Source organism: Dermacentor albipictus, chromosome 1, assembly GCF_038994185.2.
Source record: "Dermacentor albipictus isolate Rhodes 1998 colony chromosome 1, USDA_Dalb.pri_finalv2, whole genome shotgun sequence".
Lineage (NCBI taxonomy): Eukaryota > Metazoa > Arthropoda > Arachnida > Ixodida > Ixodidae > Dermacentor > Dermacentor albipictus.
The window spans coordinates 462,733,705-462,751,095 of NC_091821.1; the positions used below are offsets into that span (position 1 = coordinate 462,733,705).

The 17,391-nt window shown below is 46.1% G+C and overlaps 2 protein-coding genes across 9 annotated transcripts in view; one reads left to right on the forward strand and one right to left on the reverse strand.

The window, feature by feature from the left end:
- The window catches only part of LOC135905587 (tubulin monoglutamylase TTLL4-like), a 94,582-nt gene extending 87,562 nt beyond the window's left edge, over positions 1–7,020 (reverse strand). For 3 of the 8 annotated variants that reach the window (XR_010565414.1, XM_065436529.1, XM_065436530.1), the window contains exons 1-3: positions 6,932–7,019; positions 3,033–3,279; positions 1,495–1,562 (exon numbers count right to left, since the gene is read on the reverse strand). Coding sequence is in view for 7 of the 8 variants with exons in the window: in XM_065436529.1 (XP_065292601.1) it covers positions 1,495–1,562; positions 3,033–3,277 (313 nt within the window). In the remaining variant the exon portion in view is untranslated. Of the gene's footprint in view, positions 1–1,494; positions 1,563–3,032; positions 3,280–4,967; positions 5,113–6,006; positions 6,032–6,931 lie in introns of those variants that run through there. The other 5 variants (XM_065436528.2, XM_065436527.2, XM_065436524.1 and 2 more) reach the window with 3 other exon arrangements.
- A 177-nt stretch (positions 7,021–7,197) lies between these two features.
- Positions 7,198–9,678, forward strand: LOC135905588 (pre-mRNA-splicing factor RBM22). The gene has a single exon (XM_065436531.2). The coding sequence runs from the start codon at positions 7,240–7,242 to the stop codon at positions 8,515–8,517; it is 1,278 nt and encodes a 425-aa protein (XP_065292603.1). The 5' UTR covers positions 7,198–7,239; the 3' UTR covers positions 8,518–9,678.
- Positions 9,679–17,391: the final 7,713 nt, after the last annotated feature.

Here is a 17,391-nt window from a genome sequence, read left to right on the forward strand (position 1 = left end):
CTATTGACGCGGATCAGCATCATGTACCATGTGAAGCCCAAGTGCGATAAGGTCATATCAAACCACTGGCTGTGCATGCTTTGGGCGTGAGCGAAGCGTGCGACGATGAGCCGAGAGGGATGGTGTCTTGGTAAGTGCCGTGTTCCCGCATGAGCAAGGGGAAAGGGGGGAACGAGTTCATGGTAACGGGAACATGCGCACGCAAGGTGGTGGTGGGGGCAGGTTGGCGCATTTCTCTTTTGCCAGTGCAGCCGCGGCTGTGCATGGCTGTCAGCAGCCCGCGAGCCCTGTTTTACAGGTAATATGCCCCGTGTGCAAAGAGTGGGTGTGCCGAGATGACGGGGCATTATGTGCGCTGTCTTTCCCCGGGCTGAAGTACTGGAGATTGTGGCATAAGATCGAGTTTCAGAGAAGCATTGAAGTGAGAGGCAGACGAAGCGCTTGCTCTCCGCTGCCCGGCGCGTTTCACGACATCGTCGTCCCATTGTGGGCGATACTATCAGCCACAGGGCGAAAGTAAACGCAAGTGTGGCTGGCTTCATTTCACACCACTGATTTCAAGATAGTGCCGACTCTCATATTTACCAAAATGATGTTTCTTTTCATTCGTTTGCCTTTTTTGATTACCCGATAATTCGGTGAGTTTTGCAGACACGTCCATACAAGAAAAATCAATCAGCATTGTACTTCTTTGCGTAAAAGGTGAAATTTCAATACAATAAAATTTCAATATAACGAAGCAAATTGTTGATTTAACCAACTTCGTTATATCAAGGTTAAAAAAATTAAATTGTGGGGTTTTACGTGCCAAAACCACTTTCTGATTATGAGGCACGCCGTAGTGGGAGACTACGGAAATTTCGACCACCTGGGGTTCTTTAACGTGCACCTGAGTCTAAGTACACGGGTGTTTTCGCATTTCGCCCCCATCGAAATGCGGCTGCCGTGGCTGGGATTCGATCCCGCGACGTCGTGCTCAGCAGCCCAACACCATAGCCACAGAGCAACCATGGCGGGTTATATCAAGGTTTAACTGTGCAAATAAATAAAATGATAAATAAATAAATAAATAAACAAACAAATAAATGCACCAATTGCTGTTGAACCTTGTGAAGGCACTGCACACAGGGATTTGAAGGTGAGAGGGGAGAAGGGGCTGCAGGATCTCGGCAGGAGTCACACATGTTGTCTTGTGTGTGTGTGCGAGTATAAGCACAAGCATGAGTGTGGAACTCTAATGACTGGACTTGGTGGCTGGCTTCCCTCCACTATTGTGCGACAAATGGTGATTAGAAGCAAGTGAACCTAACAACCTTGATGTAATGAATCATCAAATATATAACCAAGTAAATCTAAAACTGTTTACCACCAATATTAGCACATAACGAATATGTGCCTACAATGAATATCAGATATTGCGAAGCACTCTGTGCTCCCATCGCTTTTTGTTAGCTAGGGCTGCACTGCAATGGCAGGCCCACACAAGCTACTCACCCATGTCGGACAGAGACCTTTTGGTCGATCGTGACTGGTGACCACCGCCTCCGCTTTCTTCTGGTGATCTGCGGCACAGTTTGGGGTTTAGTGAGAGTGACAACTGGTGCGGCAGCAAAGTGATATTGTCGGACAGCAACAGTAAAGCTGACTAATTTCAAGAGCTGGCTGATCTACAATTTTTTTCATTTTCAAATCAAGTCAATGTCAAACCGAAGCACCACATGACCTTGAAAAATATGCATGTGTGCTTAAAAAATGAGCAGTTCAAGACTGGATGAGCGTGCTTAAGCTTGTCCCATCTATAACTGTTCAATTTTCAAGACTGCGGCCATACCGATGTGCCCAGCTATCCATTCTTTTGATGTACATGTGTCAATAAATGACACTCACTCATAAATAAGGAAAGGAATGATATCACAACAGGAACCAAACCACATTTTTAGTGTTTGACACTAGCACAAGCAAAAGTGATCCATTTCAGTGTCCTTGACATGAAAGAGTCCTTAGATAAAGTTGAATTTGTCCTGGTACAGAAATAGAAGCAGGGAACACAGCCTTTCGGGAGCAGCCACTAGTAATGAGAGTATAGTAGAAACCTGCTGATACTGTATTTTTGCACATATAACTTAACCAAAAAATTCAAAATACAGCAGTAAAGTCAGGGTGCGAATTATATGCAAATTAATATGCAATTACCATATATGCAAATTTTGCCTTGAAGTGTGGCTTCACAACAATGCGGTTCGTGCTGCCATGAAGCCACACCTCAAGGCAAGGTTTTCCATCATTTTCCACCAAAAGATATTGCTGGATCCCACACACACGTGTACTGCTGATACGCGAAGCTGTCCGACGTTTAGTAAAATGTCTTCACTTCTATGCCTTTACTTTTATGCAGCTCAACCCACCTCACTCGGAGCACACTCTCATCCAATTTTAATCCCTTCACTTCTATCTCCGCACTCGGCTGCTTCTGTTGCCGACCTCACCTCTTGCTCTGTTTGTCTGTTTCAGTAGCACATACCCATTTCGGGGCATTGTCCAAGAATGTTCACATACAAAGTGGCACATACCCAAGGTCCCGAGTTGTCTGTTTGGGCACACATCCAGTGGCTCAAGTTGTTGCATACCCGTCAAGAAAGCAGCCAGCAGCCCCAAAGTGAGGGGAGGATGCAAAGAAAGCTTAGCTTGAAAGAGCCAATCCCCCATCACAGAAAAGAATAAAAGCATGGTTTGCACACAAGTTACTCTATTTATTCTGAAAGCCTTTGCTACTTCATGAATTATGCAATCCCTGTTCCTGTGCGTAATCTGTGTCCTAAAAAAAGAATGCGCCTACAATAATTGCAACGAATCATGTGACTGTGTGCCGTATACTTTAATGAATGCATATATTCACTCGGCCTCGTGTTGATGCAGTGCTTGGTTTGAGCCAGATACCTGTCAGCACAGGAAAAACCGCACTTACTACACTGCACCCAGCCATTTCCGGTATTTTGGCAAGCTGACATCAAGATACCACGAGGTGCACTCACGTGTCAGATGGTGGCAGGGCAGTACTGTCTAGCGACGAAGAGGAGGAGGAAGACGGCAGTGACGCAGGCGAGGCGGGGCTGTTGTGGTCGTCGGGGGGTGTTGGTGGAGGAGAGGAAGAGGTAGTGCGCCGAGCACAGCCGGGCGAGGGCACCTCACAGCAACAGCAGAAGATGGCCGCCTGGCTGTCCTCCAGCATGTGGTACAGCGACGAGCCCCGCGCTAGCGGCTGCACCTGCGTCACCATGCCTGCACATGATCGCACACACAGTTGGTGGAGTGTTACCAGAGCCTGCCTGATGACTCTGGCAAACACACACATGACCAGAGCAAAAATTATGTGCTGGCTAACTGTATGCAAAGAAGGGACCATCAATCGAAAAGCACAAGTGGTGTAAGAGGAAAACGAAATAGTGTTTGTAAAGAGCAAAAAAAATAAAAAATCAAGGGAGAAACCGAGCGCTGTCTTTCATGAAGGTTTACTGAAGACATGTGAGTACTGAGTAAACACAGTGAAGCATCAAAGACTAGAAAACAGAATAGCGAGAAAGATGAAAAAGCAACAAAAAAAAGTTACCAAATCCAATGGCATATGGGACATGGCAAAGTAATGCACAGTGTAGATAGGCAAACTCATGCTTAGAGTGGTAGACACCTGGCTCGCACACCACTGCACATGCTCTCTAATATGGAGAGCATGGGCAATGGCTTCCAACATAATGAATCTGTGCCAACTTGTTCCAGGACTCAATGAAAGGTGGTAAATTCATGCTGAAAATGACCATGCGAGGTACCTTTTACTAAACAGCAAGCTCGAGTGCACATTTCTGCCATGCCCACTGCCCTCATCATTGTTGTTGAAGCTGTTCCTATAGCGTTAGCTGTTATGTGAAAAGACAGCTAAACATTTTTATTAGAGTTATAAGTTGTTTCGCATTACTAAACACATTTAATATAGTGTACGCAAAACTGATACATACGCTGTAACACAGCAGGTCCAAAATGGGCGCGCACTCAACACTATGAAGAGCTTTGCAGGTTACATACGCACAGTAAGCTTCGGCGTCAGTGTTACAAAATGAGGCACTCCTTAGTATGCATGCAACAGTGGTAGCAGGGCATTCACAAGCATAATGCACATGTTTATGCAAGAACTGCCAAACATTGCCATTATCAGCTCCTTAATACAGGATCCAAAGCTTAAGCTAGCAGAAGTGTTCAGGTGCCAGCTGCACTGGTTTAAATTGTGGGAGCTATGCAGGAAACAAGTCCCCGCGTGAGGCTGTAATAACATGACCCACAATTCATACATGTCTCAAGCAAGCGAGTTTTTACTCTTGGAAGCCACATTATCACCAAGAACCATCGGCAGACAACTATGATAGCCACGCTAAGTATGTTCAAATGACGCTTTCACGGTACAGCAAGTGGCCATGCTTGTTTGAAAACATTTCCTGCAGGGAAAAGGCTGTCTTACATAATGGTGGTAGGAATGGCTCTGAATTGCAATGGAACTGACAGTACTGCACAAGAGGCAGCCCGAGAGTCACTTTAGGATCTGTGCAACATGGACCAAGTGTAAGTTTTGCATGGCATGACATCAACCCAAGTTGCGGATCAATTTCTTCTAGAGGTACAGTAAATTCAGAACGACACTTGTGCATACTGCATAGTTTAGTGCGGCCTTCTTTGTCCAACGATGGGAACATCTATGATCCAATTTTTATGCAAGATGGTGCAACACCCTCGCTATTTTGTGCAGTCTGTCCACGAATGACTTAGCATTTCTTGGACTTTATGCCCACTTACTAACGTGACTACACTCAATATCTTCAATGCCAGCCCAGTGATGCAAAATCTGGGTGTCTCTTAGGGAGTGCAACTTTACCAGCAATTGGTTGCATTGTTAGGCACAGTAAATGTAAACTCTCTTTCACCACCTGTCAAGCAGAAGTAAAGAAGCAGTAGCAGTGTACAGCGATAGTTGTCCACGTTCTAGCAATGATCTGGGAGCATAGTGCTGCTGCAGTGGAGAGTGCTGCAGTACTGCTGCTGTAGTGCTGCTGCAGTGGTCGGTGATGACTCTTGTGGCCTGACACACCCAACCCTGATTTGACATCATACATTTTCTTGTCAGGATGGGCGACACAAGAAGTGTGCAGCACGTACCACCAAGCATCACATTGGGAAGAACTCAAGGCACATCAACAAATTTAGACCAGAATTTCTGTACGAATTGGTAAATGCACTGCCCGAAGTACTGCTTAAGCTGGTGTAAAATGCTGGAACTATACAGAGACACTTAGAGGAGTAAAATGTTTTTAATGTCTGCTTAACAGAATAAAATTAGGTTCATTAAATCAGCTTAAAGCTTCACAAATTTATAGAAAATTACAATCGACAGTAAGTTTCCAGTACAATTGGTGTCCAGCAGAACGTTCTGACATGAACAGGAAGAGATGACACACGCTTGACTACTACCTGAATGATTATTCTCTCTTCTGTCCTGAACTGTCTGAATGAACGGACTCTTCCTGTCCGTGCCAGAACGTTCTGTTGGAAACCAATTGTGCTATGCGCAACCAACAAGCTCAGGCAAACACTAATCTAAGTATTCCTTGCCTGTATTTAGAGCTACCACACAAACAAAAAGAAGAAAATATAGAAAACCGAAAGTAAACAGCTTTTAGTGAGCACAGGCTGCTTCCACATAAATGAATTATCATATCGTGTCAGTCCCATTCATGATTACGTATCATTGCCGGCGTTCGAATAGCCGCTGCCAACCACCTGCTGCGGTTGGCAATCCATGGGAGACGAAGCAAATAAGACGGTGCCGTCGTTGCTTTTGCCGCGAAGTGGACGCAGGAAATGGCACGAACGCCGACACACGTTAACGTAAAACATATAACATCTTGCACAACGCATCAAAGTTAGCCAATGTAGCACGGCATTTTAACAGCATGATGAACTCACCACCTGCTGTAGACAAGGCCGCAGCAGATGACGCAGAATGTATAGAAACTGCCCGCGCCGTTCTTCTCACAATTTAGTAAGGGAAAGAAGAGGGGAAGGGCGCACAGATGGCGCCGTTGTTAACGGAAGAGCGCTAATAGCTATCGCAAAGTACTCCTACACGCGGATAAAGGATCAAAAGGATTAGGCACACCAATAAACGGAACAAAGTCGAAGCTGTCCTGTCCGTCCCCATCAGTCACCAGCGATTTAAAGCTACTGAAATTTGCAGTATGTATAGATTGCGTACTACTACGCACGCGGTCAAGCTTGGTAATTATAGCACTGTCGTGTAGGATTACGTGGCTCTGCAGACGCTTCGGTCCTAAAGGTGCCGCCACAACACGAAACGGCGATTTCAATGAGGAAGCGGCCGACTATTTGACATTTGGCGCGTCCGCAGAGCTTGCGAAAGCCGACGTCGTTCACGAGAAAAGTGTTTCCCAAGAGGAAAAAAAAAAAGGAATACGAGCATCAGCTCCTCGCCAAGTTGCACTATGCAACCGAGCGGCGCCGCGGTGCACATTGTCTCATGTTTGTCTCTCTTGCTAGGAAGCCTAATTCCGTGCTTCTCGCGTTTGTACGGCAGGATTCATCGCTACCAACTTTCCCAAAACGCGTGGCAAGAATTCAATGTGCCGAGATGCGCCACTGAACAGAGAGCGCCCATTTGGTGACATGATACGGCCACGCCGCGCCATCAAAACTACAAAACGCGAATGAATGAATTTGTCAGCTGCAGAGAATGGTGCCAAGCTGCTGGACCGCTATTTATGCGATTATTTGGCTCGACCACTGCAAACCTGTTGCCGCTGCCGGGGTCTAGGTTCTGTAGACGCTATATGGTACCAATTTATGGTAAATGAAATAGGATATGTGTCCATACCTTCTCAATCCTTCTGAACACGCGCTTGGAAGGACTGGATTGCTTTGACTTTTGATTTTTGTGGCTCGCAATACCGCAATCGACACCATTGGGCTGGATTTATCTAAATTTTTAGCTGCTACACAAAGCAACAAATTTTCACCAAAACTCAGTGCACAAATTTAACAAAATTTTACCTAATTTCAATAAACTACATTGCTAGGTAATCTTTGTAAATATGATAGGAGGTGTTGTTACGCTTGCTTTTGGTTGCGTTTGTGCCTTTAAGGTAGCAACACTGAAAGTAAACACGACGCGGCCAGCAGAAAATGGCGACGTCAAAAAGTGCGAACACCTACAATCGGCTCAACTGGGAAGAAGCCGAGTTCCCCATCCTCTGCCAAACATGCTTGGGCGACAACCCTTACGTACGCATGACCAAGGAGCGGTATGGCAAGGAGTGCAAGATATGCTCGCGCCCTTTCACCGTGTTCCGATGGTGCCCCGGTGGTCGGATGCGCTTCAAGAAGACCGAGGTATGTCAAACGTGCAGCAAGCTCAAGAACGTCTGCCAAACTTGCCTGCTCGACCTGGACTACGGCCTACCGGTGCAGGTGCGCGATAATGCGCTCAGCCTGCGCGACGACATGCCCAAGTCGGACGTGAACAAGGAGTACTACTCGCAGAACATGGAGCGCGCCGTCGCCGACGGTGACCCCAGCCAACCGTACGGGACTCTCGCCAAGGCGCAGAGTCCAAGCGATCTCCTGATGAAGCTGGCGCGCACGACGCCGTACTACAAGCGCAACCGACCGCACATTTGCAGCTTCTGGGTAAAGGGAGAGTGCAAGAGAGGCGAGGAGTGCCCGTACAGGCACGAGAAGCCGACGGACCCGGACGATCCACTGGCTGACCAGAACATCCGCGACCGCTACTACGGCGTCAACGATCCGGTCGCCGACAAACTCCTGCGTCGGGCCGCCGCCATGCCGAAACTGGAGCCGCCGGAGGACACTTCCATCACCACACTGTACGTGGGCAACCTGGGCGACCGTCTGACGGAGAAGGACCTGCGCGACCACTTCTACCAGTACGGCGAGATCCGCGGCGTCACCATGCTTGCGAGACAGCAGTGCGCCTTCGTGCAGTTCACCAACCGCGTCAGCGCCGAGCTGGCCGCTGACAAGACGTTCAACAAGCTCATCCTCGGGGGTCGCCGCCTCGTCATTAAGTGGGGGCGCCCGCTGGCACGCCAAGCGATGCCGTCGGGGTCCGACAGCACCGAAGGTCGCCCCTCCGGCCCGCCGCTGGAACCCGTGCCCGGTCTACCGGGGGCCCTTCCGCTACCGCCCGACGAGTTGGCCAACAACTACTTCAACCTGGCCCCGCTGCACCCACCTCCGCCTCCCATCGCGTTTGCGCCGCCTCCACCCCCGACAGCGTTCCTCGCGCCTCCGGGGGAGGTGGCGCCCCTTCCACCGCTCCCGCCTCCCCCGGGACTGGCGCCCCCCGGAACCGTGCCCCCGCCGCCGGCACCGCACATGCGTGCTCCCATCCACTACCCGTCTCAGGATCCCCAACGTCTGGGCAGCAGGGGCAAGCTCTAGAGCAGCGCGCCATTTGCATTCCCTTGCTCGCGGCTCTTTTACGGGCAGCGGCGAGAATAAAGAGAAACTTCGCCAACGTGAAGTGACAGCCTTACCAGTGCGACCGGAGTGTGTGTCTGTGCTCATTAAACTGGCATGGCTTGAAAGCAAAAGTGGTGATGCGGCTTGTCAGGTGCAGTGGTAGCAGAGGCTGCCACAAGTGGGGCCATTGTTTCGTTTTCCAGCTTCTCTGTTCACGTTGAGAGTAGCCGACTGATTGGCAGGCCCGTTTTCACTAAACCTGCTATCATGCCTATTTCACCTAGTTTGATTTCACACATGCGACACCGCAAGTACAGCTGACAAGCCTCGAACCTCTCTGTGGGCACAACTTTTAGGAGCATGAGCACTTGTTTGGCTACCTTCCACACATCTTGTTGATGTTCCTGTGTACATGTTTTTGGTTGCCGTCAGCTAGATGCAGTAGTGCCTTAGTCGGGAGCAAACCAGAGGTACTGGTGGCGTTGGTTATCCATATGCTACACACAGTGACACCACACATTGAGCCACTTTGGGCAACTTGATGCACGCATCTCAGCCAAAGACTCCAGCTGGGCACAACAGCTCATATGTAATGAATAGGCTTGTACAGATATCTGTGCTACCTCTAAAGATGTGGTACTGACTGGCTTTTTTCTCTATAGAATTATGCATTGAGACAGCAAATGGTTCCTAAGTATCCTCACTGCAACAAATACACATCTCCAAGCACATAACTCTTTGCCTTCTCCCCTGGTATGGTGTCTAGAAAAGTCGTCGCGTCGATCAAGTGTAGTTCACTTCTCTGCATCATGACACAAAAATAGTGCTACTGTCAGCAGACTAGTGGTTCCGCGCACGTCACTCATACGCAGGGAAGAATGTGGTGTAGACAAAAGGTGTGCTTGAAGATTTCACTGTCACTGATTTCAGCTATGATGTGCTCTTCAAATACCATTCCGACTAGTGCAAGCAGAGCTGTGTGGGACATTTTGCTATTGTCAAAAAATGCAAAGTGCTGGAATTGAATTAAATTATGTGGTTCAACATCCACAAGCAATTAAGTAACGCACAGGCTATGAGAGATGTCGTCGTGGGGCACTCCAGATTACTCTTTGACTGCCTGAGGATTTTTAATGTGCGCCTAAATTTAAGTACACTAGCATTTTGCATTCCCACCCAGTCGGAATGTGGCCGTCGCAGCACGTAAACAAACCCATGACTACATCAACACGAGAACCACCAAGCCATCGCGGCGTGTAAGAATACTGTTTGTAGCAAGGGTGTTCCACTTGGTACTGAATTTACAGCTCCTGGGTAACTTAAGTCTTGCTGTTCACCTTTTTTAAAGCTTAGAGAAAAGTCCTTACAACCTTTGATGCCATAGCTGGCAACATTTTGTCTATTTAAGCAATAGGCAAACTTGCCTTTCCTGGAGAGTTATGGGGTGCAGTCAGTTCCTTGCATGGAGATTCACATGCTTCCAATCAAACTTTATTGAGGGTGGTGTTACAAGCTAGTTTCGCACTAACAGAAAAACATGGCAACCGTGGAACCTCCCACTGCCAGATCTAGTGGCGGAGCATGAGACAACACATACGCGCTGACAAGTTCCATAAGAGCTGGCATAGAAGTCTTGACACAGGCTTAGTTCACAGCTTGTTGCTGTGATCTCTCCAAGTGTTAGTGGTCATAATCACCATTTTGTGATCACATTCCCAAATAATGCTTGCTCTTATTTTCTTGGGCACCATATTACAGGCTTGAGCAGAAGCACCAGATTGCATCTTTGGTGAACCTCTTAATTGACCACATGGGTAAAATCTTATTGAGGAACTGTTCCCGAAAGCACCCTTTGCCCAAAAACGGTGTCTCCTGCTGTTTTTGTCGGTGCTGAGAACAATGCTGCCTTACGCTCCCCTGACTTGCAGTCCAGAGCAAACAAATAAGTGTGCATGTTGATCTTCTCTGAGGCAGAAATACGGTCGCTATTTGTGCGGACTCTGCTTATTTGGCCTTGCTGATGAGCTTCTGCTAACCATGCTGCTCACCTTCTCATTGTAGAAGTTTCAACCTCTTTTAGTGCTCCCAAACATGCAATAACAGAGACCCGTATCTCCTCATTGCACAAACTGATGGCTACCAATGAATTTTTCACTCTGTGTGCTTTATACCTCGCGCGCCGTCTGCCACAAGGTACAAGACATGTGCCGCAGAGCACCGTTGCACTGAGTGCAGCAGCAATTTTGCATGATGATGTGGAGAAGTGGCGAACTACGCTTTAGACAGATCGGTCAGCACACCCACTCCTCTAGTCACCATACCTTTGATTCTGGCGTGTCTGTTTGGTCAATAACTTGCCAGCTAAAATGGGCCAATCCCAATGACAGTGTAATGGTAGACTGGGTTGATCCCATGTAGGGAAAATATATGGGGATGTGGTTAGGAGACTGCGAAGGAGTTAGAGAAGAAATGTGAGCTGGAGGAGCAGGGAGGCCAAGGTAAAGGTGCACGCTGAAGCCACAACTCTGAAATTCCAGCAGATTTCAAAAACTAATGCTGTCTTTGACAATCATATATATATATATATATATATATACCTGCCAGAATATACGATCTTTTCATAAAATTCCAGATGTTTAGAGCTTGAGATTGTTGTATAAGGACTAATAAATTATGATTTCTTGTGTCCAGTTTAGGGGTAAAACTTCTAAATACAAATAAAGACACTGACTGATGTTCAAGGCATAATTTTTTTAAACAGGCTCAATTATTAGAACTTGTCCAAAACATTTGTACTGCATTTCAGCCACCGTTACATGAATAATTCAGGAGTAATCAGGGAAAATTTTCTCCTGTCTGGTGCAGATCGTTCAAGCTGCAATTTGAGGGCCAAGTGTCTCTTCAGAACAAAGTGCTTAAATAATTGTAATAAACATTCAGCGTCGCCCTCTCGAGCTATGCAGCACTTTTTCATATTTTTCACCAAGATGTAGCATTGTTTGTCTTTGACTGCAGTATCTTTTAAATGATAAGGTTGGCAGGTCTGTATGTGTGGTTTTGCAAGCAGCTGGAGGCGTGTGATTTTCCTCCACAACCCTCTCACAATATCCCTCCAATGTTATTGCAGCAACCTCAGCAAATTTCTCCTTGCACTCCTTCAGACCAACCAGAATGCCGCAACTGGGGGAATCAACAGGCCCGATAGCGCTTGGCTTCTTTGTCACACTTGCTGGCTGCAGGTGTTCGCCCTTCATAACCTTGTCGCCACCCAACTGGTCACTAACCTGCAGCAGCTGCAAGGGTGATGCCAACAGAACATGCTTGCAGAAGCTACGGAAAGCATCGACTGTGAGCGCTAATGTTACTGCAAAGAAAATGCACGTCAAGCGTGGCTACAGAAACTGCATGTGCATAACTTTCTGCACAGGGTGGCATAAGTCCACTCTAATGCCACTGCTACTACTCACCACAACAATGTGCCATGTCAACAGCGCTGCTCTTCATATAGGCCAATCACTAAATCCTCGCCATCCGAGCGGCACCGCTGCTTTTTCTAAGTAGCGCCAACCTTTGATGTGTGCTGCCACACCCTGATTTATCACCCACACTAGTCTTGCTTCCTAAACTTTCACTGCTGCTGCACATTCACACCACTATGCAGCAGCAAGAAGGATAGCAGCAGTACCTAGCAAGGGTTGATGTTAAGCATTGTTGATATGGAATTATAATGGTTAAGGAGGTTGGAAAGAGAGGAGGTCCTGTTGTATCCTCGTCCCCATCTTCTCAAGTGCTGTTGCCTGTCGCAGTAGTAGCAGATGGCAGAGCTGCTTAGAACCAGAAGTTGGATAACATGAGTTGCGCTTGACGCCAGAAGCTGAGGACATGCGTGAGAGGAGCACAGAGGAGGTAGGGTAGATTTGTAGTACTTAATCTGGTTGGCAGAAATATGTATGTAGTGCTTTACTAATTATTACCTTCAAAAACATTTAAATGACAACTTTGGTTCAAGTCGGATGTGCCGCTGTGCAGTCAAGAATATTTATCAACCCAGATTTTAGAACGCAGCGCATAGGCGCCCGTTCCCGAGTTAAGCGTCGGTGTCCTTGGCATCACCGAGCAAACGAGCACAGCTAAGAATGAAAGAGCGAGCGCAGAGCGCAATGACGAATGAACGAGCATGAGGAGGAGGTTGCAGCAAAACCATAAGGTGGAAAGTAGAGAAGGACGGCAGAAGCGTGAGAAGAAAAGCGTAGTGTGGCGCAAGAGGGACGCTATGCTGACAACTGCTATCAGATGGCGTGAGAGTAGCACGTCCACCGATGCCATACATGGAAACGAAGTGCTCCATGAACAGAGGTCTGTCTGCAACAGCTGCTAAATCACGCCCACGTGTCACCCACGTGCTTGCTGCCTTTCGCGATCTCCCGATTAGTGAGACAGTCGCACCACCCTTCGCTCCATTTGCAACGTGCTGCATGAGACAGATTGTCCGTGCCAGCGATTATATCACAAAATGAAAACACGTGTAGAGCTGCGCTCAAACATAGCATTGGGGAGCATCGTAATCATCTGTTAATATTTTGATCCCAATATAACGATGTCGAAACGGCACCAATGTAAAATTTGGATAATCATTCTTGCATGCCATCTAGTAGCATATCACCACCATCCTCATGTGTTTATGTGTAATTTGTAGTGAAGCTGCAGAAACACTAACAACTTTTTAACACTTAGCATTTTTTGGCTATGTGACCGTGATCACGTGCTGCTGCATTCCGTTTGTTCTTCCGTTCCGTGTCTCCAGAAATTCGCACCACCGCCTAGGCTTGAATAGGTGGATTTCTATGGACACACAAACTTCTGCACGCTTGGTGCCACCTACTTGTGGGTGCTCGCACCTTTGATGCGATATTTTGTCAGAAAGCCGCCGACACACATTCGTCCAAAGCCAAAAATTCAGAGTTTTATAAAATAATTACTAGAGGGAACTCTGGCGCTAGTGTCTAAGGGAGCTGCAATGGTTCCCATTTGAGCCATTGTTGAGTTAAGCCAGCATGGGAATTACGGAAAGCACCTAGATTGGCCTAAACTTTGACTTTATGGCTTCAAATGGCTTCGCGACTTTGTAACTCGTCATTTCAAACAATGTACTGCCTTGTAAATGATTAAATAAACACCATTAAAATTGTTCAATCGCAGGATTCAAACACAGGATGTCCAGAACAGAAGCCTGATATTGAAACCATTGTGCCACTGAAGCATGCATCGACAAGTGGCATAGAACACCCTTTATGAAATTCTCGCAGGCAAGAGAGTGCGTTGAAAAGCTTGGCACATTTCTATTTGGCCATTTCATTTCCCAAACACAAGGTTGGTGGGTGATAAGACGAGTTTATTGGGGAGATTGTATAGTATGCATGGTATCCTTTGAAGTTGCTTATCTCTTAAAATATGGCAGTGTCTGTCTCAAAAGTAGAGTATAAACTTCATAAGTAAATGTCCCAAGGAATGCTATCACTAGATGACAACTCCCTAGTGGAGAGTTCCTGCCTCAATTTTTATTGTTTGGGGTGCTGAACTTTCCAGCAAAATCACTTGTGCATCATGGACAAGAAACCGACAGCACTGCGAATTTTCAGGCATGTCACAGTCGTCTGCAGGTTTACTTTTGCTTTGTTAGAGTAATGATTTTAAAATGCCAAAAAGTTCCATCATACAATATTTAGTTTGTTTAAGTTAGCTTTCACCAAAACTGACATTATAGGGCTATGCCAACGATAATTCAGTCTTCTAATAGGTGCTCACAAATGTGGAAACTCCAGTCGCAACAATTGATGCATGTGAAACCACAATACAAAGTCCGTGTATGCAGATGTCGCAGCTGCAAAAAAGTCTGCTACAAGATTGCTGTATGTGAAACAGGCAATTGTTCATGTTAGTGGATTCAGTGACAGTTATGGTTGCAGGCTTGTGGTCCATTTAGCGACAGACTTCCTAACGTTTCTGGCATATTCAAGTGCAATAAAAGGGAACAAATATTTGAAAGCATTTGTAGGTAAACGCAACCAGAAAAATTCATGTTGTGATGCATATTATTGAATTCAATTCAATGATGCAATTCAATAAATTCAATATTCAACAATTATTCAATGTCACTCACAACATAAACGTAGCAAAATGGCACAGTTGGCATTTTAGTAATGAAAGCCATGCACTCTTGTGGCATGTATGTTGAAATTCGTATATTGACAAATTATGTAACCACTCTGTGCAGTACTATCACTGGTTGCTGAGTGTGGATAGCAGCTTCAAAAGATCTTGCAGCTAGTATACATTATAGCCCTTCAAGTGCCAGCATAAGTTGATTTCAAGCAGTGCACTATGGTAGGAGGTATGTAACATTGTCAAAATTGATTGTAAGACGAAGGCTTATCCAAGTTGCTTACTGTATTTATCAAAGTGCACATTGTACTTGTGTAATGCTGAAAGCTCTTCAATCACAAAAATTGATGGAAGGCAATGCCATTTGGTTTTGTATATAGCATGACCAAAAATTTTCCGCCACAATTCAGTACACCGGCTATGGACAGCAAAAAGAGGTGAGAGGTGTTTCTCAATTGCAGGCCTTACACATCGAGCATGTGGCAACCTGGTGAAAAGGAATATGATGCCAGTAAACTCTTAGTAATCTAAAAAGGCCGCGAAAAGGCAGGAGCTCAAAACACGAATTCGAGGGAACAAAAAAGAACTAAACAACGCTAAAAGAACTGTCTCATACCTCTTCTGTCTGCTTTTTCTTACCATGAATTCCTGCCAGCTTGCTCAGCTCTTTTTCATTCTTAAAAAAGCTGCCATTCCTCGAGCAGAAACTCAAAATAATGCATTTAAGCAGGGTATTGTAACACATTATTAGCAAAAGGAAGGTTTTAAGCGTGACAAAATTTTGTACATTTCATAACCTCTCTTTCCAAGTACAATGATCTATTTCATACATGACGGACAACATTGTGAATACTCACACCTGCGACCAAGAGATAATGAGTCACTTATGAAAACACATATGGGTCATGTAACTCTAAGTAACTTGAGGAAACAAGCAAAAAAAAAATTGAGACGCAAACATCACGGAAAGAAGAGGCACCACAATGCTGGACTAGCAATTGACATATATTTGAAAAATCGAATCAACTTTCGGACATCAACCACCGACACATGTGCTATGCTCCTAGCAAGGTACGATATTCTTTAAATTCATGAACACACCATTTTGCCTTATCTATTTCTACTCCTTATCTTTGAAGCTCAGCCTTGTAGAAAAGCTATCTCTTTATCACTCAGTGAGATCAAAGGAGCACTGATGCATTTTCCTTGCTCTTGTACACTGATACAGGATGCCTCTGGTATTTCTCTTTCGGTTTTCGCCCTTCCAGTGCCAAGAATCGTCTCATTTTCAAAAAGTGATCCAGAGTCACAGTGATGACAGTGAAAAGCCAGGTGACCAGCTCTTAGAGACTTGTTCAACACATAATGCTCATGCATCCGGTCACTGACGCATCGACCTGTTTGGCCAATGTAGACTTTACCACGCTTCAATGGAATTTTGTCGATATTGCTCTGTTTGCAACATGCTGCATGAGACAGCTTGTCCACGCCATCGCGAAATGAAAACACGCATAGGGGGAGCTGATCATGACTGTCGGTGAAATTTTTTTTATCGTTCATGTATTGTTACCCTTTAATCGTATGTGCAGGTGCGGCCACTGCTAGTTGGAACATGGGAGCCCGTGGCAGAGCTCTGCAGAGCGGCACCACCGATGGCTCGTGAAATGTTGCTGCGGAGGCGCAATCAAAGCACTTGTCAACTCTCTAATCCGCTACTTGAGCTAAGATATGGCTACGGCATCCAGGCTAGCGGCGGCTCTTTCGCTTGGTGCTGTGGTCACATTTCTTTGTTGTGGTGTCGAATCTAGGTGTTTCATGGAAGCCAAAAGAGCCTCTGCTGCCGATCACCTTATTCTGATCGTGGTCTGAAGGATTTAAGCATAGAAATCGCGGAAATAGCTGCGTTGTCTGTGCAAACGGCCGGCCTGCCCACCGAGCCGCATCAGATTTTTTTTTAAAGACAAAGAGCTTCAAGCGAGCCTGAGGTTAAAAAAAAAAAAAGGAAGTGTGTGTGCGTAGCGGGCCTCCGGAAAGGTGCAAGCACTTGTTCGATGGGTTGCTCCACTGCTACAGGTATGTACAATACTTGACTGTCTCGACCTTGATAGGCAACTCAACACTGCGACTCATGTTGTAGTATATATCACATACAGCATCTCATAATATATAAGCAGGAACGTCTGTCGTGCTTTCATAAGCTATATACGGATATTCTGCACTGATAGAACAAGGCTAGAAATGCTAAAGTTATCTGGTCAGCTTGTCTTGCTATATAAAATAAATGAGATTTACGTTGGTGAGCCGGGGTGCACATTCTTTGTATAATTAGCTGACAGGTGTGATAAGGTCTTCTGCGTCCGATGACTAGTGCTTGTTCGTGTTTGCAGAGCTCGAGGTAGGGCCATATAGCCTTGGCAACAAAGCAGACACCTGCCGCCGTAAAAATGTTCAAACCCCGGTGAAACATGAGAAGTAACAACCAATCGGACCAAGTGGAGTTTATTCCAACAGGTTTCCACATTTTAGAGAGGATTTTCCGACAGACGGAGTCACTGTCTGTTGGAAGTGCCTCGCTTGTGTAGTATTAAGAGGAAGCTTTAGCTCGGCCCTAACACCAACGCAGCCTATTCAAATACATGTAAAACGCAAAAACGTTTGTTCTGTGATAACAACAGTCCTCGACCGATATTA

What these genes read in the sequence shown, in the direction of transcription:
- LOC135905588 (XM_065436531.2), top strand. Translation starts at nt 7,240, where the DNA reads ATGGCGACGTCAAAAAGTGCGAACACCTACAATCGGCTCAACTGGGAA.